The 22,468-nt window shown below is 52.4% G+C and overlaps 1 protein-coding gene across 3 annotated transcripts in view; it reads right to left on the reverse strand.

Annotated features, from left to right (window-relative positions):
- DLG5 (discs large MAGUK scaffold protein 5) overlaps window positions 1-22,468 on the reverse strand; it is a 127,497-nt gene that overhangs the window by 15,801 nt on the left and 89,228 nt on the right. For 2 of the 3 annotated variants that reach the window (XM_047825586.1, XM_047825585.1), the window contains 16 exons: window positions 21,954-22,129; window positions 21,488-21,591; window positions 18,228-18,320; window positions 15,275-16,294; window positions 14,387-14,510; window positions 13,892-14,036; window positions 11,865-11,977; window positions 11,114-11,203; window positions 10,666-10,816; window positions 6,836-6,998; window positions 6,599-6,732; window positions 5,770-5,916; window positions 4,291-4,474; window positions 3,536-3,684; window positions 2,499-2,669; window positions 1,441-1,637 (listed from right to left, as the gene is read on the reverse strand). In XM_047825586.1, the coding sequence (XP_047681542.1) occupies window positions 1,441-1,637; window positions 2,499-2,669; window positions 3,536-3,684; window positions 4,291-4,474; window positions 5,770-5,916; window positions 6,599-6,732; window positions 6,836-6,998; window positions 10,666-10,816; window positions 11,114-11,203; window positions 11,865-11,977; window positions 13,892-14,036; window positions 14,387-14,510; window positions 15,275-16,294; window positions 18,228-18,320; window positions 21,488-21,591; window positions 21,954-22,129 (3,161 nt within the window). The remainder of the gene's footprint in view (window positions 1-1,440; window positions 1,638-2,498; window positions 2,670-3,535; window positions 3,685-4,290; window positions 4,475-5,769; window positions 5,917-6,598; window positions 6,733-6,835; window positions 6,999-10,665; window positions 10,817-11,113; window positions 11,204-11,864; window positions 11,978-13,891; window positions 14,037-14,386; window positions 14,511-15,274; window positions 16,295-18,227; window positions 18,321-21,487; window positions 21,592-21,953; window positions 22,130-22,468) is intronic. The other variant, XM_047825587.1, reaches the window with a different exon arrangement.

Below are 22,468 nucleotides of genomic sequence, written 5' to 3' on the forward strand. Positions count from 1 at the left end.
GGGAATGTGAAACTAAAGATCAAAAAAACGAAAGGGGAAAAAAACAAAAAAACTAAAGAACAAAACCTTGCTTTAAGACATCAACAGATTTTTCTCTAAAGATCAACAAAACCAAGCAAAGATTTTTGCCAAAAGGTTCATGCACCTAAAGATAGTCTTTCTTACATTTTACATTTAAACACGTAAACATCAGGGTGCCTGGGTGGCTCAGTGGGCTAATCGCTTGACTTTGGCTCAGGTCATGATCTCGCAGTTTGTGTTCAGGCCCCGCATCGGGCTCTGTGCTGACAGTGCAGTGCCTGAAGCCTGCTTCAGATTGTGTGTGTCTCTCTCTCTGCCCCTCCCCTGCTCACACTGTCTCTCTCTCTCTCTCTCAAAAGTAAATATTAAAAAAATAAAAACAAAATAATAAATAAAAGAATAAAATAAAAGAATAGAATAGAGTAGAATAGAAAAGACTACACAGAAAGATCCATTCTTAGCTCCAGGACACAGAAAAACAGATGTGGCCCACTGACTGGGGTTTGCCAACCCTGTCCTGACAGGGAGAGACAGAGACCATGAACAAGGGTGGGATTCACTCAACCCCCTGTGCCTAAGGCCTTAATTTTAAAAATAAAAAAGGGAGGAGGGGAGGAAGGCAGGGAAGGAAGAAACCAGCTATCCTACTGGCTGCTGCTCAGTGCCACCTTCACTGCCTGCCTGCCCGTGAGGGTGACATTCTAGGACACTGGACACACACCCGGGTCCCAGGAGCGGCATTCACAAGGGCCTCCTGCTTTACAGGACAAGTGCACCCTTTCCACAAGGGCAATCTGCCAGGGGATGTCTGACGCTCCCAAATATGCAACTCCAGCCCTGGCTGGGTGCCTGGTCCTGGAAAGATCTTGTAAGAATCATCAATGGACACAGGAGTGAAGCCAGAAAAGGCCAAAGATCCACAGAGACTGGTGGCTCTCGGTTAACACCAAACAGCCTATGATAACCCCGAAACAAACCAGGAGCAACGCATCGAGCAGAGGTTGCTTCCGCCCATCCAATGCCTATCCTTCCTCTCTTCCTTACTAGGTACCGAGGCCGGCACAGTGCCAGCTAAGACCCTGCTTTTTCAGGGTCTCTTGCCGATGCAAGTAGCCAATGAGATGTGAGCAGAAGTCACCCGGTGGGACTTCCAGGTAAGCCGTTTAAAGAGGCGCACACGGCTGCAGCACACTCTCGCCCCATCCTCCTTCCTGCTGCCTGGACACGGATGTGACGGCTGGAGCTGTAATGTCACACAGAGGGCAGGCCCTGGGGACAGCAGCGCCGCCACCCCAACCCAGACAACTGCTTCTGCACAGGAGCAGAGCAAGCCTCTATCTTGTCTAAGTCACTGTCACTGCTGTGCAGTTTCTGCGGTCAATGGCAAACCTAATTCTGAGCAAGTGTGCTCAGCCTTGCCTTCAAAGAGTGGAATGGTGTCATTGGAAAAGGTGTCCAAGGCCAGGAGGTCCTTCCCATCTTTGGACCCGCTGCGTTTGTGCTTATGTTTCCTCCGGAAGAAGGATCTGCGTGCAGCTGCCGACAGCGTCTTTGTGGCGTTGTTGTCGTCTTTGACTTCAGACATGCTGAGTCTCCTGGAGAATTCTTGGTCCATCCTGTGGTCACAGGGAACAGTGGTGCTGGGAAGGGCCTAGGGACCACCGCCCGCCCATCCTGCCCTGCCCGTGCAGAGGGTGCGAGCCAGGACTCCAGGCTCCTCCAACACTCCTCTCCAGGTTCCTTGGCCACATCACCCACCCATGCCACCAAGGACCCCTTGGGACCACTGCTGTGGGGGCGACACACACCCCAGTGCTGGGGGAGCTCTCAGAGCGGGACAATTGCTACACTCAGGTGAGTGTCAAAAGGAGCTGCTAGGACAGCCCTCCCTTGGTGACAGGACAAGTTACACTTCCTGCCGAAAAAAGGAATGAGACACGCACGCACACCGCAACATGAAAGCACCTTGAAAATGGTATGCTAAGTGCAAGCAAGCACCCAGTCTCGGAAGACCACACTCGCATGAAAGTCCACAACAGGGAACTCAACAGGGGCAGGAAGCACAGTCATGGCCACCTCGGGTAGCGGGGGCAGGAGGCAGCTAATAGCTAATGGGGACAGGGCTGCTTCTGAGGTGATGGAAAGGCTCTAAAATGGATGGTGGGGACAGTGGCACATGGCTGTGAATACACTGAAAGCCACTGAACCCGTACACTTGGGGTGAACTGCATGGTGGATGAATATATCTCAATAAATCGGTTAAAAATAAAAAAGTTATGTCTCCTGAGTTGCCACCGTGCTTCCGTATAGCAGTGACTTACAAACATTGAATTGTGCTAGGAGCAGCTTTTTGGACAAGCAGTGTGGGCAAAACATACAGACCAGAGCCAGGGTGCAATGCGGAATGCGTCCCAATCCTGTGGGACAGCCCCAGGTTGGGCCCCACCCTACCCCCAAGCCCAGACACGAACACTTACACGTATTTGCTGGGGATCTGCCCGCGCTGGATCTTCTGGGCATTCTCGTCCAGCTGCCAGGCCATCCAGGACCCAAATGTGCCCTGAGGCAAAGTGTCGTCAACGTAGAGAATGTCATCTTTCTTAAAGCTCAGCTCATGCTCCACCTCGGCCAGCCGGTCGTAGAGGGCCCTGGACCAGGTGACAGAAGGACCGGGATCAGAAGCTGCTGACTACTGGAGGACTGACCAGCCACACAACTTGGCAGCCAGTCTCCTGGGACAGTCCCCCTGCTCTAAGCTTTCCCCAGGCCACGATCAGGACCCACCTCTCCCCTTCCTGGTGGCAATTCCCAAAGGAGGGAGCCCCGGCTTTACACAACAGGACAAAGTCACCTTGCCTCCCTGAGACCGGGGGCTCCCTGGGGACAAGGGCTGCCTCACATCCATCAGAGAAAGATCTTGTTGCCAAGGATGAAAACCATATCGCCCCTTCCAAATGGAAGGACTTTCTTCCCTGAGTCAAGGTCAATGGCTCCTATAGAATGGAAACTCCTCAGGATGGAAATGTCATCTCCCACCAAGCAAGATGTCCTAGAGACAGAGACCTGTACCTTATGGTACACAGTTAGTTGATCGGCATTTTTATTCATTGTGGCTTAAGAACTTAAAGAACATGAAGGAACTGTGAGCCCCTTCTAGACAACACCTGCTGTCTGAGCCACACACAAGTCATAAAGCACTTTGGGCACACACTGCAGATGAATGTGCAGACTTGGGTCGGGGGGGAGGGCAGGAGAAGAGTGCAGCCCACTGGAAAATGGGGTTCCGTGGCCTCAAAATTTCCCAGGCCCCAAGCCCTAGGGAGCCTGTGTGGTCCTGCAAACCCTCAGGCATTTTCCTAAGTCATAAGCATCTCACCGTGAACTTGTGGTTTGGGACCCAAGCAACAAGGACCCTGGTCCCACCCTCTGTGTTTCAGAGACACTCATCAGGACCAGTCTCCTCAGGAAGCCCCACCCCTGGCCCTGAATCCCCAGAAGCCCTGGCCCCTCGTACCTGATGTAGAAGCTGTCACCAGGCAGGCTCTTCACCTTGGTGAACTCCTCAGGGCGGTACTGCACCTTGAGACGGACACCATCCTTGGGCTTCAGCATCTCCACGTAGACCTCCTCCACCGTCTTGCCGCGCATGTCCAGACTGCCGTACTGACCAAGGACAGGGAATTGAGGTCAGAGGACAGGGGCCGGGACGGCCTGGGTACCCATGAGTGGGCAGTTGTGGGACAAGGCAGAGATTTAAGATCCCCTCAACTGGGAATCTGCCTGCCTCACCTCTGCAGGTAAGGCCTAGTCCTCTGCCCAGAGGCAGTCTGGACCTGCCAGTCCTCTGCCAGTGTCCGCCCTGCCCTCAACAGCTTCTCCCAGGAGAGACCCTGTGCCAGTTCCCCAGCAAGTAAGGGTTATAAAACATGGCACTTTATCTCACTCGTGCTACTTCTGTCTTTGAACACCTATGAGCCCTCTCCCCCATCAAAGGGGAGACCCAGCCAGAGGGAGAAGACACTCCATCAGACCACAGTCCTGCTGCTCACACAGCAGAGCATCCTGCCTCCTGCTTCCCTCCCGACACCAGCGCCCAAGCCAGGGCCCTGCCCACATCCCTGTGACCCACCCCGAGGATCCTCAAAGCATTCAACAGGGGGCACCAGACAAGAAGCTGTGCTCTCTGCCTCCTGGGCCACTTGAGATCACAAGTGTCCAGAAGTGTGGGCAGAGAAAGGCGGGCCTGCTGCTCGGCAGCCCAGAACTCACCTCAAGGATGAGGTCTCCTGGCACAAGGCCATCGGGGCCCTTGGCAGGACTATCATCCTCCACCTCAGCCACAAACACCCCGTGCAGGTTCCCTCCACATAAATGCACGCCAAGCTCCAGCTGGGACTTTTTGATGAAGACAAGTCTCGGCTCTGGGGTCTTCTTGTTGGCTTCTCCCACCATCCTTTTGGTTAGGAAAATAAAGTTCCTCAATCGTACACAGCGGGGAGCAGGGCATGAACAACCAAACAGGCTAATGACTGGACAGTTTTCCGCTCACTCCATGAGGTTTCAGAACCACTGGGAGCTGACAGGTGGTCCCATCTGGGTGCTGGTTCTAGTGACTTGGTTTACAGGCCGGCTGCTGGGGTTTGTAGAGGTGAAAACGTGGCCCCACTTGAGAAAACGAGCTGGGGATCGAGTAGAAATCAACACCCCTACTTCTTGGCCCAGCTGGCAGCCGAGCGCCATAGGCAGCGTCTCTCCCCACCTGGACGGCACGTGTTCTCCTGACCTTGTTCTGCCAGAACTGAGAGCCAGTCTCATGGTTCAGGGCACAAAACAAACCATTCACCAATGTTTACTGAGCAGTTTCTGCCCAGAGACCATGCTAAACCATGAAGAGAGGGCCCCTTGCCATCAAGGAACTCACAATGTAGGAGGGAGACTGAGTGCCAGCAAACTGAGTGGAGGCAACACGACAGTGCCTGTCACCGATGAGGGGGCCCCAGGGGACAGGCCGGCTGTGATTACTGCAGACAGGTTCCAGCGAGATAGACCCAGGGCAGAGGACAGAGGTGGCTGCATCCTGGGTGAGGCTGGGGCTTGGTCAAGGGGATGGCTCTGTCCAGAACTACAGCATGACTGCCATGTGCCCTGGCCCCGTGGCCCTCTCCCCATCTTCCCTCTGGATCCTGCTGCTACACAAAAGTTGACACCCTCCTACTGACCCCTCTCCACGCCCACCACTTGTGTGGCTAACCCCTGCTCACCCTGAACATTTCAACTTAACTGTCACAGCTCCCTGTCACACTCTCACTGACTGCTCTGTCATGGCCCATAGTGGCTCTCCCAGCACATGCTGCACATGCCTGGACACCTGCCTGTCACCCTCTAAACCTGCGGCTCCCTGGGGGCGACTGCTGGTGATGGCCACAGCCCAGGTCCTGGTTGGGTGTTGACTGTGGAATTCTGTCTAAAGACAGTCAGAAAACGAGTAGATGAAAAAAGGAGGAAGGAAAGGAGGTAGAGCTAAGAACAAGTCAATGAGAAAAAAGGAGAAAAACAAGAAAGTGAGGAAAGGTTGGGACGGAGGGAGGAAGAAGGAATGGCACGCTTCCCATCCCAGGTCCTGACAAGCTGCTCTGCGGTCTGCGGCACGGGGGGACGCCGGCAGGATGCGCTCAGGCCACAGCGATGGCTGCCTGTCCACCCCACCGGGCCGGGGAGCAGATGCGGGAACAGCACACATTTGCTGACCTGGAACTGGGGGTGCTCTGCTTGGCCGGGGGGGCACCAGGGCCCTCGTCCTGCTCCATCAGCGGGTCGATGACAGAGGGATGCTCCGGGCTGGTGGCACTGCTGCCCTGGAGAGTGGAGTGAGTGCCGACAGGGTCCAGGTGGGAGCTGGGGACCGAGGTCAGGAAGAGTAAGGAAAGGCACACAGTCCTCAGCCGTCCCCAGCCACCCGCTCTCTGGCGGGGACCAGGGCTGGGCTGTGAACAGAGACTGGGTCACATGGCTCTGAGCCCTGAGAAGAGTAGCTCTCCTGGGAGCTTGGACTCGGGTCATCCACCCGACAGGATCTGCCTGTCTTCTCCTCCCCACCCGTCCTCAACCAGGGGGTCCTCTCTGAAGGTGTTGGCCTGGGGGAACACACATTCACTGTTTTTGTACATCCTGCCCCCTTCGCTGAGTTGCGCAGTGCTGCATGGCAGGGGCAGGTTCTCCCCTTCTCTCATGTGCCCTGCAACCCACAGCTCGGGGGCAGAGACAGGCAGCGTCTGCTCGGGGACTGAGGGCCAGAACACTCTGCATGAGAATCCCGCCTCCAGGGCCTCAGCTCCTGGCTACCACACACCTGTGTGGGGCTTCGTGCTGCACCGGGGGACCCAGCCATATTCTTCCAAACCCACACCTCGGGTATCCTACTTCACATCCTCCCCCAATATGTCCTTCTCCCCAAGTCCAGGGCTGGCCAACTCTCCTCTTACGGCAACTGAACGGCCCAGAACATACAGCTAGCATCTTGGCTGCACCCTCTCTCCTCCCCCAGCCCAGATGGCCCTCGTAGAGGCCAGGCCCTCACCTGGACCGAGAGTGGCAGCTGAGCTGGTGCATATGTGGGTTGTACTGGGCCAGAATGGTGATAGTGTCACACTGCTGTCCAATGATGAGCCGGGCCTGTTGCTCCGTGGCACTCCGCAGGTTTATGCCATTGAACTAGGAAACATGTAGAGCACGCTTGGTGATGTGGTGGGGGGTGGGGACCGGGGGATGAAAGGCGGAGGGAAGAACAAAGTGCAGAAGGCCAGCTCCCACTTACCTCAAGTAACTGATCCCCATACTCGAGGCCAGCCTGGTGGGCGATGCTTCCCCCAGTCACCTTGGAGACGTAGACCCCGCCCTTCTCTCCACTCACGATGGAGATGCCCAGAGGCTCCGAGCCCTTCTGCAGCTTGACGTGGCGTGGCTCCTCCACATAGGGCCTTGGAAGAGAGCCAACAGTTGTGGGGACTCAAACACAAAGGAAAGGGATGGGGAAAATCTGAAGTCAGGCATGCAATCGGCTACGCAGAAAGGGCCAGGGATCGCCAGGTGCTCCTATAATGACGCAGCTGGATGAAAACACAATGACCCCACTTTGTATGGCAGTGATACACATTCCCACAACCTCATGCAATATAAGCACGACACCCCCAAATGGACACAGAAGCACCCAGTCCCAAAGACACAAAGAATGGGCCATGTGAATTATAAACACTGATATAGCAGGGAAAAGGCGCAAAGTTTCATAACGTGAGTTGCCTCAACAGAATGTGCAATTTACAAACCCCAGTGGGGTCCCAAGATGCCCCAGGAGGAAAAGAAATGGCTCCTGTGATGACAGTCACCCAGAAGAAACAATATAAAGTATCACTTTTTATATTTACCAGTATCGGGTGATGTATAATGACCATGGAAATTAAGCCGCGGCAAACCCAAGCCATTAAAAAGGGAGCAGGGAGGCTCGGAGCAAGGCGGTGACCATGCACTTGCTGGCCCGGGGGCAGCCGTCCACCGTGCCAAGGGCACGAGGGGGCTCAGGCGGGGGCCTCATGTCAGGCCAACCTCAGACTCCTCAGGGAGGAAAACCTGGGCCTGGTGGCCACGGGCAGTCTCAGGAGGGATCTGTGGTGGTGAAGACATCTGGAAGGTGCAAAAAGTTAGAAAGAAAAGAGGGATGCTCAGAGAAGGATGACAGACGCCTGGAACCTAACAGAGAGAAAGATGGCCAGGTGATGCCAAATCATCCCATGAGGACTGTGCTGTCCTAAGCTCTTCCTCTCGGGACAAAACCGCAGCCAAAGGTCCAGGGAGGAGCCAGCTGGAGAACCACGTCCTTGGGCTCCCCTCCAGAGCACGTGGGTGGGGGCAGACTCACAGACCGTGACAGACTGCCAGACAGACCGGCAGGCCACTGAGCCACCCTACCCCTGCCACCTAGAGGCACAGTAGTCTCTCCAGCACAGCGGGCCTCGGGCTGGGACCCCACGGCCCAGGGCTCAGTCCTCTGGCGATCTGAGATCACAATCCTTCTTGACTCATCCCTTCACCTTCCCTGCCCTCTCCTCCTCCCAAACTCACCCAGCCGCAATGCCCTCCCTGACCCTGCAGCTCAGACACCTCAGTCCCTGGCTTGCACCCGTGGTCACTTCCAGACGCAACACATATCAGAGCACCAGCAGTCTGGAGTTATAAGAACCCTTATCCAGCAGCCACCACACCATCCTCACACCCCCAGCCAGCCTCGGAGGACAGCACAGCAGGTGCGGGCAGATCTCGTTTCTGGTCTGGGCTCCTCATCCCCTGCTGATCACCCTTCCTGTGTTCCACCTCCAAAACATACTTCTATCTCGAAAAAGCAGGAGGTAAGAGCCATGTAACAGAAGGCACAAAGCCATTATGAACGATGAGTCAGGATTTGCCGACACAGAAAGACAGAGAAGACACTGCATGAGCACACAGGTGGGTGTAATCCTATTTACATAAACCTGTACATGTACACGTGTCTCCTCACGCATGGAGACGTCTCTATGAAGGACCCTACCAAGATGCTAACAATGGCACCTCTAAGTGAGGGACTTGAGGTGATCCTTACTTTTTCATCCCCTTAATGATCTAAGTTTCTTACAGTAGGCACAAGAGTTTTCTCAGAATAAGGCTGCGTTGTGAAAGAGATTAACAAAGCATACTTAACGATATAACAAATACTTTGAAGCAAGTATTTCTGTATGGAAAATACAAATAAAACATGCCTTTAAACAATGTACATCACACACTTAACAGAAGGGAAACAGCAACCGAATCTTCAGTTGAGGAGATTATATGTGACTTCTCTTCCACTTTTCTATTCTCCCCATTTTCTATAATAAGAAGTTATAGGATAATGCACTTTAGAATCAGGGGAAAGAGGCTGCTTTTTCTTCAGTCAGGCTACACATGCTAAATCTCATGCCTCCAACTAGAGCACCGTGCAGGCAGGAATGTGGACACTTTTCTCTCCCCAGAGCAGTGCCCAGTTCTCCGTACGCTACAGGAACTGAGGGGATACCCGACTACAGGTGACAAGGCCCTTTCTGCTTCCAGGGAACTCACTTCAGTTGTCACCTAGTTTCTCAGTGACCTAAGCTGGACTTAGGTAAAACCACCCACCAGACCCAGGACTTAGTGCAGGTTAGTACTCCTGTGTATGTGGGCGGGACACTCCCACATGAACCGTACATGCTTCTTCTGTGGGCCGAGGTGCGTTGGCGTTTAGGTATACTTCTGTGCTCCAGTTAGTATGTGCCAGGTTCTTAGGTTACTTGTTAGGTTGTCTTACAAATTCAGATTTTCAAGTCAAAGGACTTTCCTAATGCTGGGCCCACCCTGCAGGGTCTCTTCCGAGGCTCACAGTGACAAGCGCCCTCAGCATTTTGGATTTGAGGGGAACGAGAGTGGCTCTGTTGCTTTTAAGTGATTCAATAAAGCCAAGTTTGAGTTTGATCAGATCTTCTGAAGGTTTAGGATCTGGATAGGACCTCTTCACTATAAGTATGACCTGGTAAATTCTACTGTGAAGAAAAAGAGAGTTGGGTGAGGTGTGCAGAGCTTGTGGGGGGAGTGAGGGACCCCTCAGAGGAAGCATGTCTGGACTGATACCAGCCTTAAGTTAACCTGAAACCTCAGCCGATTGGCCAGCATTTTACAATAAACCAATAAATGGCTAAGCTATACTTCTGTGCTTTATGTATATTTTCTTCTGTGTATATTTTATTTCACAATAAAAAGCTCAGTGGGGGCCACCCGGTGGCTCAATCGGTTAAGCGTCTGACTCTAGATTTCGGCTCAAGTCATGATCTCACACAGTTCGTGAGATCGAGCCCCAAGTCGGATTCTGCGCTGACAGTGCGGAGCCTGCTTGGGATTCTCTCTCCCTCTGCCTCTGCCCCTCCCCTGCTCAAATGTGCATGAGCACTCTTTCTCTCTCTCTCTCTCTCTCTCTCAAAATAAATTAATTACTTAATTTAAAAAAAAAGCCTGGGAATGAGGGGGCAAGCGATGCAGGTGTGTCCTGAGGCCAAAAAGCAAAGAGTAAGGATGGGACCTGATTCTAATAGAGGTGGGCTGGCCACCAATCACGTGACCACAGACCCGTCACTCCAACCTCTGGCCTCAAGTTCCTTATCTGTAAAACAGAGCCAATAATGATGACGACGGTGATAATGATGCTCATGGGGTCACTGTGAGCATTTCCTGACTTGTGACACGGAAGTGTTTCATCAAGGGCCAGGGAAGCAGTGAATGGTGCCACTGCATCATCACCACCAGGTGGTCCAGTATCACTTGCTGCAGCTTACCACCTCTTGTGGACACTCAGTGGAAGCAGCCTATCTGCCCCTCACTTTGCCCCCTACGCATACCTGCCCGCTCTTGGCACTCCGTGGCAGGACTTCCTGGTGAAGCTTTGGGGCAACACACCAGAGAATGCTAGGCGACCCAAAGCAGCCTGGCCCTGGGATCGACCCTGTCAGAACCCTCCCACACCTGCTGCCTCTCCCAACAAGCCCCGCCCCCTGCGGGGACACACCGCCCACTGCCATGCCCATGGCACGGATGCCCAGTCCCACTCACCGGTCCTTTCTCCGTTCCCCGAGGGCCGCGGGGTTGACAGCAATCCTGGGCAACGTGGAGGCTGAGGTCTGGGACTGGCTACATGAGGACAGGGTGTCGATGTTCAGGGGTGACTGGGGAGGCGTGCTGCACTCAGAATGTGACAACGAACCTGCCGGGAGAGGTGCAAAGTAATTCGGGCCGCAGTCTCACATCTCCGTTCTCCTGTAGCTGAGACCAAGAGGGAGACGTGATCCAGGCACATGGTTGGCTCCACACCATGGCCACACCACATGGTCTCGAATTTAGGTGCTGGGCTCTGCGTGGCCTCTCTATCCCCCGTGTCACCAGGCCTGAGGCATGCACACACTGGCTGGGATGAGGAGGAGGTTGCCCGCTGCACCCAGACATCGCACACAATGAGGCTGGAATCAGCTAGCAGGAGAGGAGGGGAATGCTGAGTCCTCACCTCTGTCGGAGCCCACAACAGACCGTGGGTATCTTGGTGTCGAAGGGATTTTAATGCGTTCCGCCTTGAACTGCAAGTTGCTCGAAGACCCTGTGGTTCCACAAGGGGACAAAACTTCAGGGCTGTGATTTAACACCACCCCTTGCTCCTTCACCACCCCTTCAGTAGTTAGGAAAGAGGCACAGTCAGGACAAATGCAAAGCAGGCCCTGCTACTTACCCCTGAGGGTGGCTAAATGTGAAACGGTCTAGGAAAGCAGATATTAACACCCAGTATTTGAGTAAACTGCGGGCCTGGACTGCTCCAGAGCAGAATCCCACAAATCTCACTCCTAGCCCTGGACAAGGACAGTAACCCAAGTGACAGAGGGGACTGCTTGTCTCCACCCCACATGGCTGGAAGCAACACCACCGGAATGCCTATGTGAGGGAACTGCCAGTCTCTCTCTCTGGGTTCCATTTCCCACAAGTGAGCAGTGATACAAACCCCCAGAATCGCTGACAGGCTCAGGGACAGAGAGCAAGGCTCGTGGGCCATGGGTCACCTGGAACAACCACGTGGCTGCTAGGGAAGGCCTAAAAGACACAGAAGGCTAAGGGAGATGACTCTGAGTGCAATGTGGAGCCAACCTCAGCCCCAGGAGCAGAGAAGGGCCCATGGGGGCAGGCCACCGGGAGGCCTGGCCACAAGGATGCAGGCAGAGAGGAAAACAGGCCCCACTAAGGTGAGAAGGTTCCAGTGGCACAGTTACCAAGGCGGGCGCTGGAGGGCAGAGAGTTGGACCCATGAGAGGTTCTCATCTCTGAGTAGTCGCTGCCAGTCCTGTGGCTCAGATCCAGGCTCAGGCGTCCCTGGTGCTGGACGCTGCAAGAGAAGCAGACAGGTGAGGCATCAGGAGAAGACCAGGACCAGACCCAGCCGCTGGGGAGAAACAAGCAGCGGGCCTGGCCCAACACATCCCTGAGCCCACAGAAGGGAGGCCCAGAAGCCACCTGCCATTAGCTGGGGACAACAGACTGCCATACCCAGAGGCGGCACCCAGCGAGGGTCCTGCCTACAGAGAAAGGGCTGTGAAGGTAGAGGAGTGGCATACTCACTTTAGCCCTGGACCAGGACTGGGCTCTACCGGGAAAAAACAGGCTCAAAATCCTGTCTGTGCCCAGAGAAGTGGTGTCTCTCCTCCAGGATGGGTGGGGGAGGCTGGATGGGCACCAAGGACCTTGGAGAGGAACCTATATACCTCACTCAGGACAGCTGCCTAGGACGCTGGAGGGCAGAGAGCCCAGGTATCACCCATATCAGGGGCCTCCAATCAGGCCCAACAGTGTCCTTTTCTAGCTATGTAACGAGACCATCTCTCTTTCCAGCCTAAAGCCTAAACTAGGAAAAACTCCAAACGTTGCATCATGGCTACAGGCTCTACAGGATCTGTGCCCTATAACCTGTGCTCTTCTCCTGATTCACTGTACCCGTGCCAAGCTCCCCACTCTGTGCCAGCCTACTGCACTGTTCCCAGGTGCCTGGGCTGTGGCTCCTACGGCCCTCCTTCCTGGAGACCCCACCCAGGTCTTATGTAGCTGACCTCATCTCAGCCTCTGGATCCCGGTAGCATTCCCACTCTGCCCCCACCACAGGGCCCTCCCACCCACCCAATCTAACTGTCCACCCTCTTCCAAGTCACAGCCTAGCTGGTCGCTCCGTTTTGCAGTCTTCAGAGCTACTCAACATCACCTGGTATCACTCTGTTCATTTTTCTCTCTGCCTCCCACACGCCAACATAAAGGCCACATGAAAAGAAGCTCACTGGTTTAGTCCTCCACTGTATAGTCTCCTGGAACTAGTACAGTCCATGCCACATAGTAGGTGCAAAATTAAAACCTGTCAAACAACCGAATGAAGGAATGGGTGACCCTGAGCCAGTCCATTCACTTTTTAAGGCTCAGTCTCCTCATCTATACACCAGAGACAACAACAGTCCTTAGCTCACAAGGTCACTGTGGCAATTACAAGAGATGAGGTTTGTTTGTTTTCTTTTTAATTTTTTTTTTTAACGTTTATTTCTTTTTGAGAGATACAGAGACAGAGTGCGAGCGGGGGAACGGCAGAAAGACAGGGAGACACAGAATCCGAAGCAGGCTCCAGGCTCTGGGCTGTCAGCACAGAGCCCAACGCGGGGTTCGAACTCATGAACCGTGAGATCATGACCTGAGCTGAAGTCGGACGCCTAACCTACTGAGCCACCCAGGCACCCCAAAAGAGACGAGGTTTAAATGGTCTGGCACAGTGCCTGGCATGTGAGCACTTAAGCACCAGCTGCCATCACTCTCTCTTTAAATGCCTTTTCTTTTTTTTACAGAGAGAGAGAGAGAGAGAGAGACAGACAGACAGACAGACAGCCAGACAGAGAACCAGCAGGGGAGGGGCAGAGAGAGAGGGGGGTACAGATGATCCAAAGCAGGCTCTGTGCTGACAGCAGAGAGCCCGATGTGGGGCTTGAACCCATGAACCATGAGATTACGACCTGAGGGGAAGGTGAATGCTTAACTGACTAAGCCACACAGGCGCCCTTTAAATGTCTTTTCAAGCTTCTTGTTGGTGAATGAAGAGAGCACCCTTAAAGTTCACTCCTCCTGGGGTCCCAGCGCTGCTCTAACCAGCCCCTTCTCAGCTTGGCAGGGACGCTTCTCTGCCCATGGGCTACTCTGTGCACCAGTAGCTTTTTGTGCACACAGATTTGGCCGGCTGGCGTGCAGGTAAGTGGGGGGTGACTTCACATACCTGGGGTGCAAACCCTGGGGGCCAACCTCTCTGGGCACAGGCGGAGAGCTGCATGGGCCGACCCTGTGGCTACGCACAGTGTAGATGGGGTTCCTCAGGATGGAGCTCACAGTGGTGCTCGGGGTCATACTCCGGGGAACAGTACCTAGAAATGGACTGGGTAAGAACAATCGCCCCAAAGCACCCAGCCTGCCCCAGACCTGTGCAAACTATTGGCTTTCTGCATCTGTAAAATGAGAGAACTCACTTTATGGCTTCCTATTTCCCAAGCTGCTATGGGGAGGTGGTCTGAAAAGCTAAGAAATGTCCCTGATAGAAGATTAAACATCTCAGAGAGGGGAAGTCATTGCTAGATCTTTGGACCTCAGGGCTGAGGACACACAGCAGCATCTTGACATGACTGATTCCACTCTCCCTGGGAGAATGCTCATACAGATCTCATACAGGGCCCTGCGAGCCCACCATGGACCCTCCTCCCCAGCCCCAACAACTCACCCACAGACACCCTGCCAGGGTAGAATGGGGGGTTGCTGTGCCTGCTGGGGTGCCCTGGTGAGTAAGGGGACCATTCCTGAAGCTCTGGGCAGAGTTCTCCACCGGCCGGGACACACTTCTGCTCCTACAGGGCCAAAGATGAGAGACAGTGGCTGGAAATGGAAATGTACAGGCATCTGCAAGTCTGTCCCCTACGTACTAGCTCTCCCACTCGGACACATGATGGGACAGTTGGGAGAGGTCACTGCTCATTCATGTTGCCTTACACACCTAGAAGGGAAGAACCTCCTTCAAAACTACACTGGAAGAAAACCCCAGAGAAAGAATCCATTCTCTCAAGTAAACAAATAATGTGCAGGAGGTGGAATGCACAGGTGCCTCTGGCACAGATGTGACAGCTCCTCAAAACATGCATGCCTGTGCCAGGGTCTTTGTCCGCAGAGAGTGGCATGGATCTGTTCTCCAGCTCACAGCAATCGCTCCCATCTGAAAATGACTACAATACCCACACAAAGAAGCTGGCCACCGCCTCCTGCTGCCGGCGACAGACTCACAAGTGCTGTCTTGGCTCCCAAGACCCTTCCAGGCAGGGCCATGTCACTCGCTTTTGTTGTGCAGTTCAAAAGCTTCTTGTTGGAAAAGCAAATCAAACACCACACCCAAGAAAGTGTTCCTGTCTTGGCATCATATGGCCACTAACATGCACGCCCCCTACGTTACTTTCCAATCTCCTAAGGAGGGCTCCTTCTCATGGCACCCACCAGGCACCCCATCCTGGAATAGGTGCTTAGAACAAAGGCAAAGGAGCCAGGGCTGAACATGAAGCTGGGGACACCGGTTCAGGGCCCCTCCCCACGCCTTCACCCCCACCCCAGGATTGAGCTCTACCTCCAGGAACTGAGCAGGAATCACTACTGGAGCCAGCTTGGGCCGGAAGCTGGGAGCTGACTTTGGACGACGGCGCTTCTGCCCCAGCTCGTCCATCTTCTGGGAGGTGAGGTCCCCGTCACAGGACTTCTTGGCAGGCAGATAGGAGGAGTCCCCGTCCCCTTCAGGGTAGTAGCTGGAAGCAATGCGGACTCTGGCCTTGCGAGGGGGTGAGGTGTGCGTGAGTTCCCCAGGGTCCATGCCAGGGGGCAGTGCGCTCGGGGGGCTGGCAGACGGGGAGCTGCCGACCAGAGTAGCCTCAGACTCTGAACTGGTTTCCAGTCTGTGCTGGAACTTAATGGAGTCGCTCCTCCTGGGAGGTTTTGGGGGCGTCAGAGGCCCCACCCTCTTAGAGGTCTGGGGAGAGTGAGCAGACCCAGGGCCTGGGAGCAGGTAGTCAATTTTGGGGGGAGTCTGGGGGCGTTTGAAAGTGTTAGGGTCAAAGATAGACTTTCTTTGCTTTGGTTTCTTATAAACAGAGAGCTTCTCGGGCCCTGCCGCGGAGCCGAGCACAGCCTTGGGCCAGGTCCCACCGCTGCCGGAGCTCTCAGGTTCTGTCTTATCCAGGGGGGCCTCTGCCGCCTCGCAGGGGCCCCCCTCTGTGTCGAAGGGCAGCAGCGGTCGCCGGCTGCGCACATCCACCAGCCCGTAGCCACGCTCCCCGGAGGTGTCTGAGCGGAAGGAGCTGAGGCTGCGCTCGGACGCGCTGGGACAGGCCTGGGGGGAGACGGGAAAGGGTCCCGCAGGGAACGGCTTGTGCAGGAAAGAGCTGCTGCCTCCTGGGGGGCCCGGCTCCCTTCTCTCCTCCAGCCTGTCCGCATAGAAGATGTCCGTCTGCGTGGAGTTATTGTGCTGCAACAGACTCCGTTTATTCTGGGCCTGTACCTCAGTGCCGTGGGCTCGGATGCTCAGCATCTTATCAGAGTCCTTGATGTTCTCGAAGATGTTCTGGCCACTCCACGAGGAGCTCTGAGGGAACACCTGTGTGGGGGTTACAGGGAGTGAGAAATAGCGGGTAAGACCGCCGAGCCCGGTGCTGCCACCGAACGCCGTCCCCGCAGGGGCCACACACACCCCAGAGACCGCTAGCGCCAGGCGCATGCACACGCACACCTCTCCCTGACCGGCGCTCTCTCCTGGCCCGGCCGTGAACCCGCAGGAGAGAGGGACTTGGAGCGCTATCTGCAGTTTGCCTGCGCAGTGCCCTGCCTGTATTTCTCTTTTAATTGTCAAATGAAAAAGGATTCGTTACTAAAAATCTATATTGTGTAGCACATTCACATGATTTTAAATTATTCAGCAATAAAAAGAAATGAGCTACCAAGGCATGAGAAGACATGGGGCAAACTCAAATACATATTACTAAGCAGAAGAAGCCAATCCAAAGAGGCTACATACTGTGTGATTCCAGCAATATGACATCCTGGACAAGGCAAAACTACGGAGATGGTATAAAAATCAGTGGTTGCAGGGGCTGGGCTGGGGGGGGCGGGGTGGGAAGGAAGGGAGCACTAGGAGGAACACAGAAGATTTTTAGGGCAGTGAAACTATTCTCTATGATACTATGATGTGGACACACATGTCCAAACCCACAGAATGTACAACACCAAGAGTGACTCCTCATTTCAGCTATGGACTTTAATACTATTACAGAGGCGCCTGGCTGGCTCTGTCGGTGGAGCATGTAACTCTTGATCTCAGGGTCATAAGTTCCAGCCCCACATTGGGTGTAGAGATTACTAAAAAAAAATAAACTTAAAAAAAATACTATTATATTAATATTGGCTCATCGATGGGGCATCTGGGTGGCTCAGTCAGTTAAGCGTCCAACTTCGGCTCAGGTCATGATCTCATGGTTCATGAGTTTGAGCCCTGCATTGGGCTCTGTGCTGACAGCTCAGAGCCTGGAGCCTGCTTCAGATTCTGTGTCTCCCTGTCTCTCTGCTCCTCCCCCACTCACTCTGTTTCTCAAAAAAATAAATAAACGTTTAAAATATATATGTCATATATACATCAATTCATCATAATTCATCAATTGCAACAAATGAACCCCATTAATGCAAGATGCTAACAGGGGAAGCAGAAGGGTTGAATATGAGAACTCTCTGTACTAGCTCAATTTTTCTATAAACCTGAAACTGCTCCAAAAAAGTCTATTAATTTTAAGATAATTAATTTTTAAAAACATCTCTCAGTGAAGTGGATGGGCCCACTTTTCTCAATCTCTATTATAAATCTTTTCAACGATGCAGAAAAGTTGAGAGAAAAGTACAACAAATGTCCATAAACCCACCATTTAGATTCAATAGTATTTTACCAAACTGTATCTATCCATACTGCAGAACATTTGAAAGTGACAAATATGACATCCCACCCCTAACAACCTTAGCATGTCCCCTAAATAAGGCCATTTGCCTCTATAAACCCCAATGCCATCACTGTACCCAGGAAAATCAAGTTCCTAAGATCATCTAATTATTTAGTCCAGATTTGAATGTCCCCCACTGTCCTCAAAATGTCCTTCATAGCTGTCTTGTTTTGTTTTTGTTTAACAAAATTCTTTTTAAGTTTATTTTGAGAGAGAGAACAGAGAAGAGACACAGAGAGAGGGAGAGAGAGAATCCCAGGCAGGCTCTGTGCTGCAGCACAGAGCCCCATGCGGGACTCGAACCCACAAACCATGAGATCATGACCTGAGCTGAAATCAAGAGTTGGATGCCTGACTCAGCCACTCAGTCGCCCCATTTTTGTTTTGAGACCAGGATCAGGGTTCATGCACATCCTGCACTCTGTAAATCAATACCCTTTATACAAGGATCTCAGGGATGCAGAGCAGCAGCTCGGGTGTATGGAGCTGAGGTTTTGCCTGCCCCGCAGCCGATGAGAGCAGCTGGTGTGGGGCAGGGGCCCTTACCTTCAGGAGGGAGAGGGTCAGGGAGTCCTGGCAGCTACGTAGCAGAGATTCACACTCATTCAGAGATTTGTTGTCCAGGGCAATGCCATTGATCTAGGGCCAAACATAGAGCTTTGTCAGGCCCACCCCCAGCTCAGGGTCTCTGCCAGCCCATTCTGGACAGTGGGCCTGATTCTATACAAGTGGTGCCCAAGCCTGGAGTCAGCAAAGGAGAGACAGGCCCTCCCTGATGAAGGCCTGAGGAATCCAGTTTAGCGGCTTCCGAGGCAAAGAAAAGACGCAGCCTTACAATCACTTTCGGGGCATTGCGCTCGGGGCAAGCACTCTCGTGCTTGTCTGACTGGGACCAGAACACCAAGCATCCTGGGGGATCAACCAGGCTCCACTGCTGCCTGCTGTGTGACAAAGGACCACGGCTCAGAACTCCTTCACGTACAGAGTGGAAGATGAACATGCCTGCCCCCTAGGGCGGGAGGAGACCGAAGATGAGATCATGCTGTGAAAGGCCTTTGTGAACTGTTCACAAAGATTCTCACAATCCCTTAGACCTGAACCTCTGACCCCATTTCTCTCAGATGTGTCCCAATCTTTAAGACACACGTATGTGCAACCGTGAACGGTTAGACTGGGGTGCCACCAGACCATGCGATACTGCTCAGCACAACAGGGACACACTGACGGGGCCCCCAGCCACCTGATGGATCTCATGGCACCATGCTGGGTGGAACAGCCCATCTCAAAGGCCACATACTGACTTCTATAATGTCCTTGAGATGACAGAATTATACAGATGGAGAGCAAATTAACTGCCAGGTGTTATGTATGGGGGGTGTGGAGAGCAGGGTTGTGGATGTTCCTATAAAGGGGTAACAGGAGGGAAATCTTTGTTCCGGTGGAACAGCTCTGTAGCTCAAATTTTTTGCCACTTAAATCATGATAATAAAATGACATGGAAATAAACACACACGGTTCCAATATCAATCACCTGGTTTTGATATTATATAGTCGTGCAAAACATAACCATGAGGGAAAACTGCATGAAGCATACATAGGACCCGCCTGCACTATCTTCACCACTTTATTGAGTTTTTAATACTATTTATTTAATATCGTAACTGAAGTATTTCTGTAATCATTTCAAAATCAAAAGTTAAAAAAATAGGCAGAGTGATTATTTTGGAGTGGTGGATTAATTTGGTTGGTTTCTTTCTTCATAATTTTTCCACATCTTATCATTTTTCACAATGGCCATCTTGCTTTTAAATTCTGGCATCCCCCCAAATCTGAAAAACACTGGCAAAGATGCAAAGCAATGCACTCCCCCACACACTGCAGGTGGGATCAAAAAGGCCACGATCTCCTTGACCACATGGGAAAAGATCATGTCAAATGCTAACTGCTTATGCCCACTGATCCGGCAATCCCCCACCCAGGAATTCACCCCATGGGCCCCCATGGAGGGACGGAGCAACAGCCTTGCTGCATTGCAAAGGTGTCCTGTCTGCTGGTTAATGGCTTGAGCAGCTGGCCCTAAGGAATATGCAGTTACTGAAATGACCTAGGCAGATCTAAAGATGTAAATGCAGAAGAATCTCCAGGGCACGCTGTGGGAAACAAAAAATGAGGTTAGCAAGTGAGAATATTATGATCACACCTGGGAAGAGGGAACAGAAGGGTTAGGGTTAGGGTTAGGGTTAGGGTTAGGGTTAGGGTTAGGGGAAGGGAAGGGAAGGGAAGGGAAGGGAAGGGAAGGGAAGGGAAGAGAAAGAAAAAGGAGAAGAAAACAAAAGAGAAAACAAAAGAAAAAAGAGGGAGATATAAATGTTTTGAATATTTCTGGAAGAAAACAGAATAATGGGAACTGGTAGATGAGGAGTCTAGAACCAGAGAAAAATGTTATCATCATATGCATCTTTTATACAGCTGGGATTGTGTGTGTGTGTGTCTTCGATCTTAATGAGTTAGTCAGAAATACTAAATTAGACTTCGTAATCTTACAGCATTCTGGGATTTGACCACCAGGGATGCCACTGGGGGTCCCCCAAAGGTCTGTGCACACAGGTAAAGTTCATGGCAGGGTGGTTTGCAATGGCAGAAACTCAAAACAATGTATCTGTCCACAACAGGGGCATGCTTTAAACTACCGCACAACTGAATACCATGAGATAGATAAAAGTAATGAGGATCAATTTGGTATCCATGATGTGGAATCGCAAAATGATTTGCTTAAAAAGCAAACAAAAACCTGGGGTGCCTGGGTGGCTCAGTTGGTTAAACATCTGACTTCAGCCCAGGTCATGATCTCACAGCTCATGAGTTCAAGCCCCATGTCGGGTTCTGTGCCAACAGCACGGAACCTAGAGCCTGCTTCAGATTCTGTGTCTCCCTCTCTGCCCCTCCCCAACTAGTGCTGTTTCTCAGTCTCTCAAAAATAAATAAACATTAAAAATTAAAAAAAAAAAAAAAAAAAAGCAAACAAACACCAGAAATCTTTATCTGTGTATATAGATCTGTAAGAGATATACGGTCTGCTGGGAGCACATCTTGCAAGTGGGGGCAAAGAATATCTCTAGGAGCAGGATTAAAAGGAAAAGAGGGGACTACCACTTTCTACATTTCTGTATTGCTTATTTAATGGCACATAAGTCTTACTTTGGTAATAAAAAAAGTAATGGACATAATATTTAATAAGATTTTTTTAAAAATCACACGCATGGGGCGCCTGGGTGGCGCAGTCGGTTAAGCGTCCGACTTCAGCCAGGTCACGATCTCACGGTCTGTGAGTTCGAGCCCCGCATCGGGCTCTGAGCTGGCTCAGAGCCTGGAGCCTGTTTCCGATTCTGTGTCTCTCTCTCTGCCCTTCGCCCGTTCATGCTCTGTCTCTCTCTGCCCCAAAAATAAATAAACGTTGAAAAAAAAAAAAAATTTAAAAAAAAAAAAAAAAATCACACGCAGATGATATCTTCTTTAAACTGACCTAAATACAGATTCATGTGCAGAATAAAGGCTACAGAAAAATACATTTAAAATGTTCATAAAGGTTATCTATAGGTGGTAGCAATTAGGATTCTTATTTTCTTCCTAAAGTTTCTATTTCCTGATTGTCTACTATCAATGGAAACACACTATGAGAAAAAAAAAAGTTTGTTCCCATTTAACGAACAAGGTTAACATAAAATCTCTGTTCGTTACTTCCTGTTCAATCTCTCAAATCGCATCTACTCTCCATGTGGGGCAGACAGCCCGGCCCTGAGGCTTACCGCCACAATCCTGTCTCCCACGGCGAGGGACCCCTCTTTGGCAGCCGGGCTTCCAGGCATCACGGCAGCAGCATATACTCCATTCTCCAGACAGATGCCGCTGTCTGTGAACCACAGGGCAGACATGGGCAATATCCAGTTAACCCCCACGCCGGTCACAGGGCCCTCTGGTCCTCCCACCTTGTCTTCAGGAGGCAACATTCCCTTCAGAAGGGAACATTCGCAGACTGCGACCTGCCCGTCCCAACACCCGGGCCAGGTCAGACCACCCGGAAGCTCAGTGACGTCTGGTCTGGTGAATCAAACACCCAGAGACCGGCAAGACCCAGGACCCGGGTGGCCCCCAGCCAGGGATGCACATGCACTGCATTTAACGGCATCAGTAACTCAGAAACATCCCCTCTGCACAAAAAAGGGGTCTGCCCCGCCATCTGAGGTGCTCTGTGCACTTTGGCAGGCCCACTACCTTTCTGTCCATTCAGGTTGATGTGCAGTGGTGTGACCACCTTCCCGCCCAGGGACTTCCTCCGCCGCACGACCATGTTAATGGCCCCCTCCCCGTTGAGGAGGGCCTTGATGGCCTGCTTCTTGTCCTTGTTGATGAGGTCCACATCGTTGATTCTCAGCAGCCAGTCATTGACCCTGAGGAGGGGCACAGCCAGGTCAGCACCTGCTTAGGCCTTGGGACCAGTGGGCAGGCCCCACCGCTCTAGTCTGAGGAGATGAGTGCCAGAAAGCAGTTGCCCCGCACACACATTCAGAAAGATCTCCTCTTCAGCAGGCTCAAATGGCTACACTCACAGATGCTGGGGCCAGGCTGCTTGGGTGCCAATCCTGGCCCTACCACTTACTAGCAGTGTGACCTAGCGCCTCCACACCTCGGTGTCCTCATCTGTAAAATGGGGCCAATAGCAGAGTACAGACCTACCTCACTGGATTTTAAAAATTAACGAATTGATTATACAAGGGGCCTAAACCAGC

This window comes from Prionailurus viverrinus, chromosome D2, assembly GCF_022837055.1.
Source record: "Prionailurus viverrinus isolate Anna chromosome D2, UM_Priviv_1.0, whole genome shotgun sequence".
NCBI lineage: Eukaryota > Metazoa > Chordata > Mammalia > Carnivora > Felidae > Prionailurus > Prionailurus viverrinus.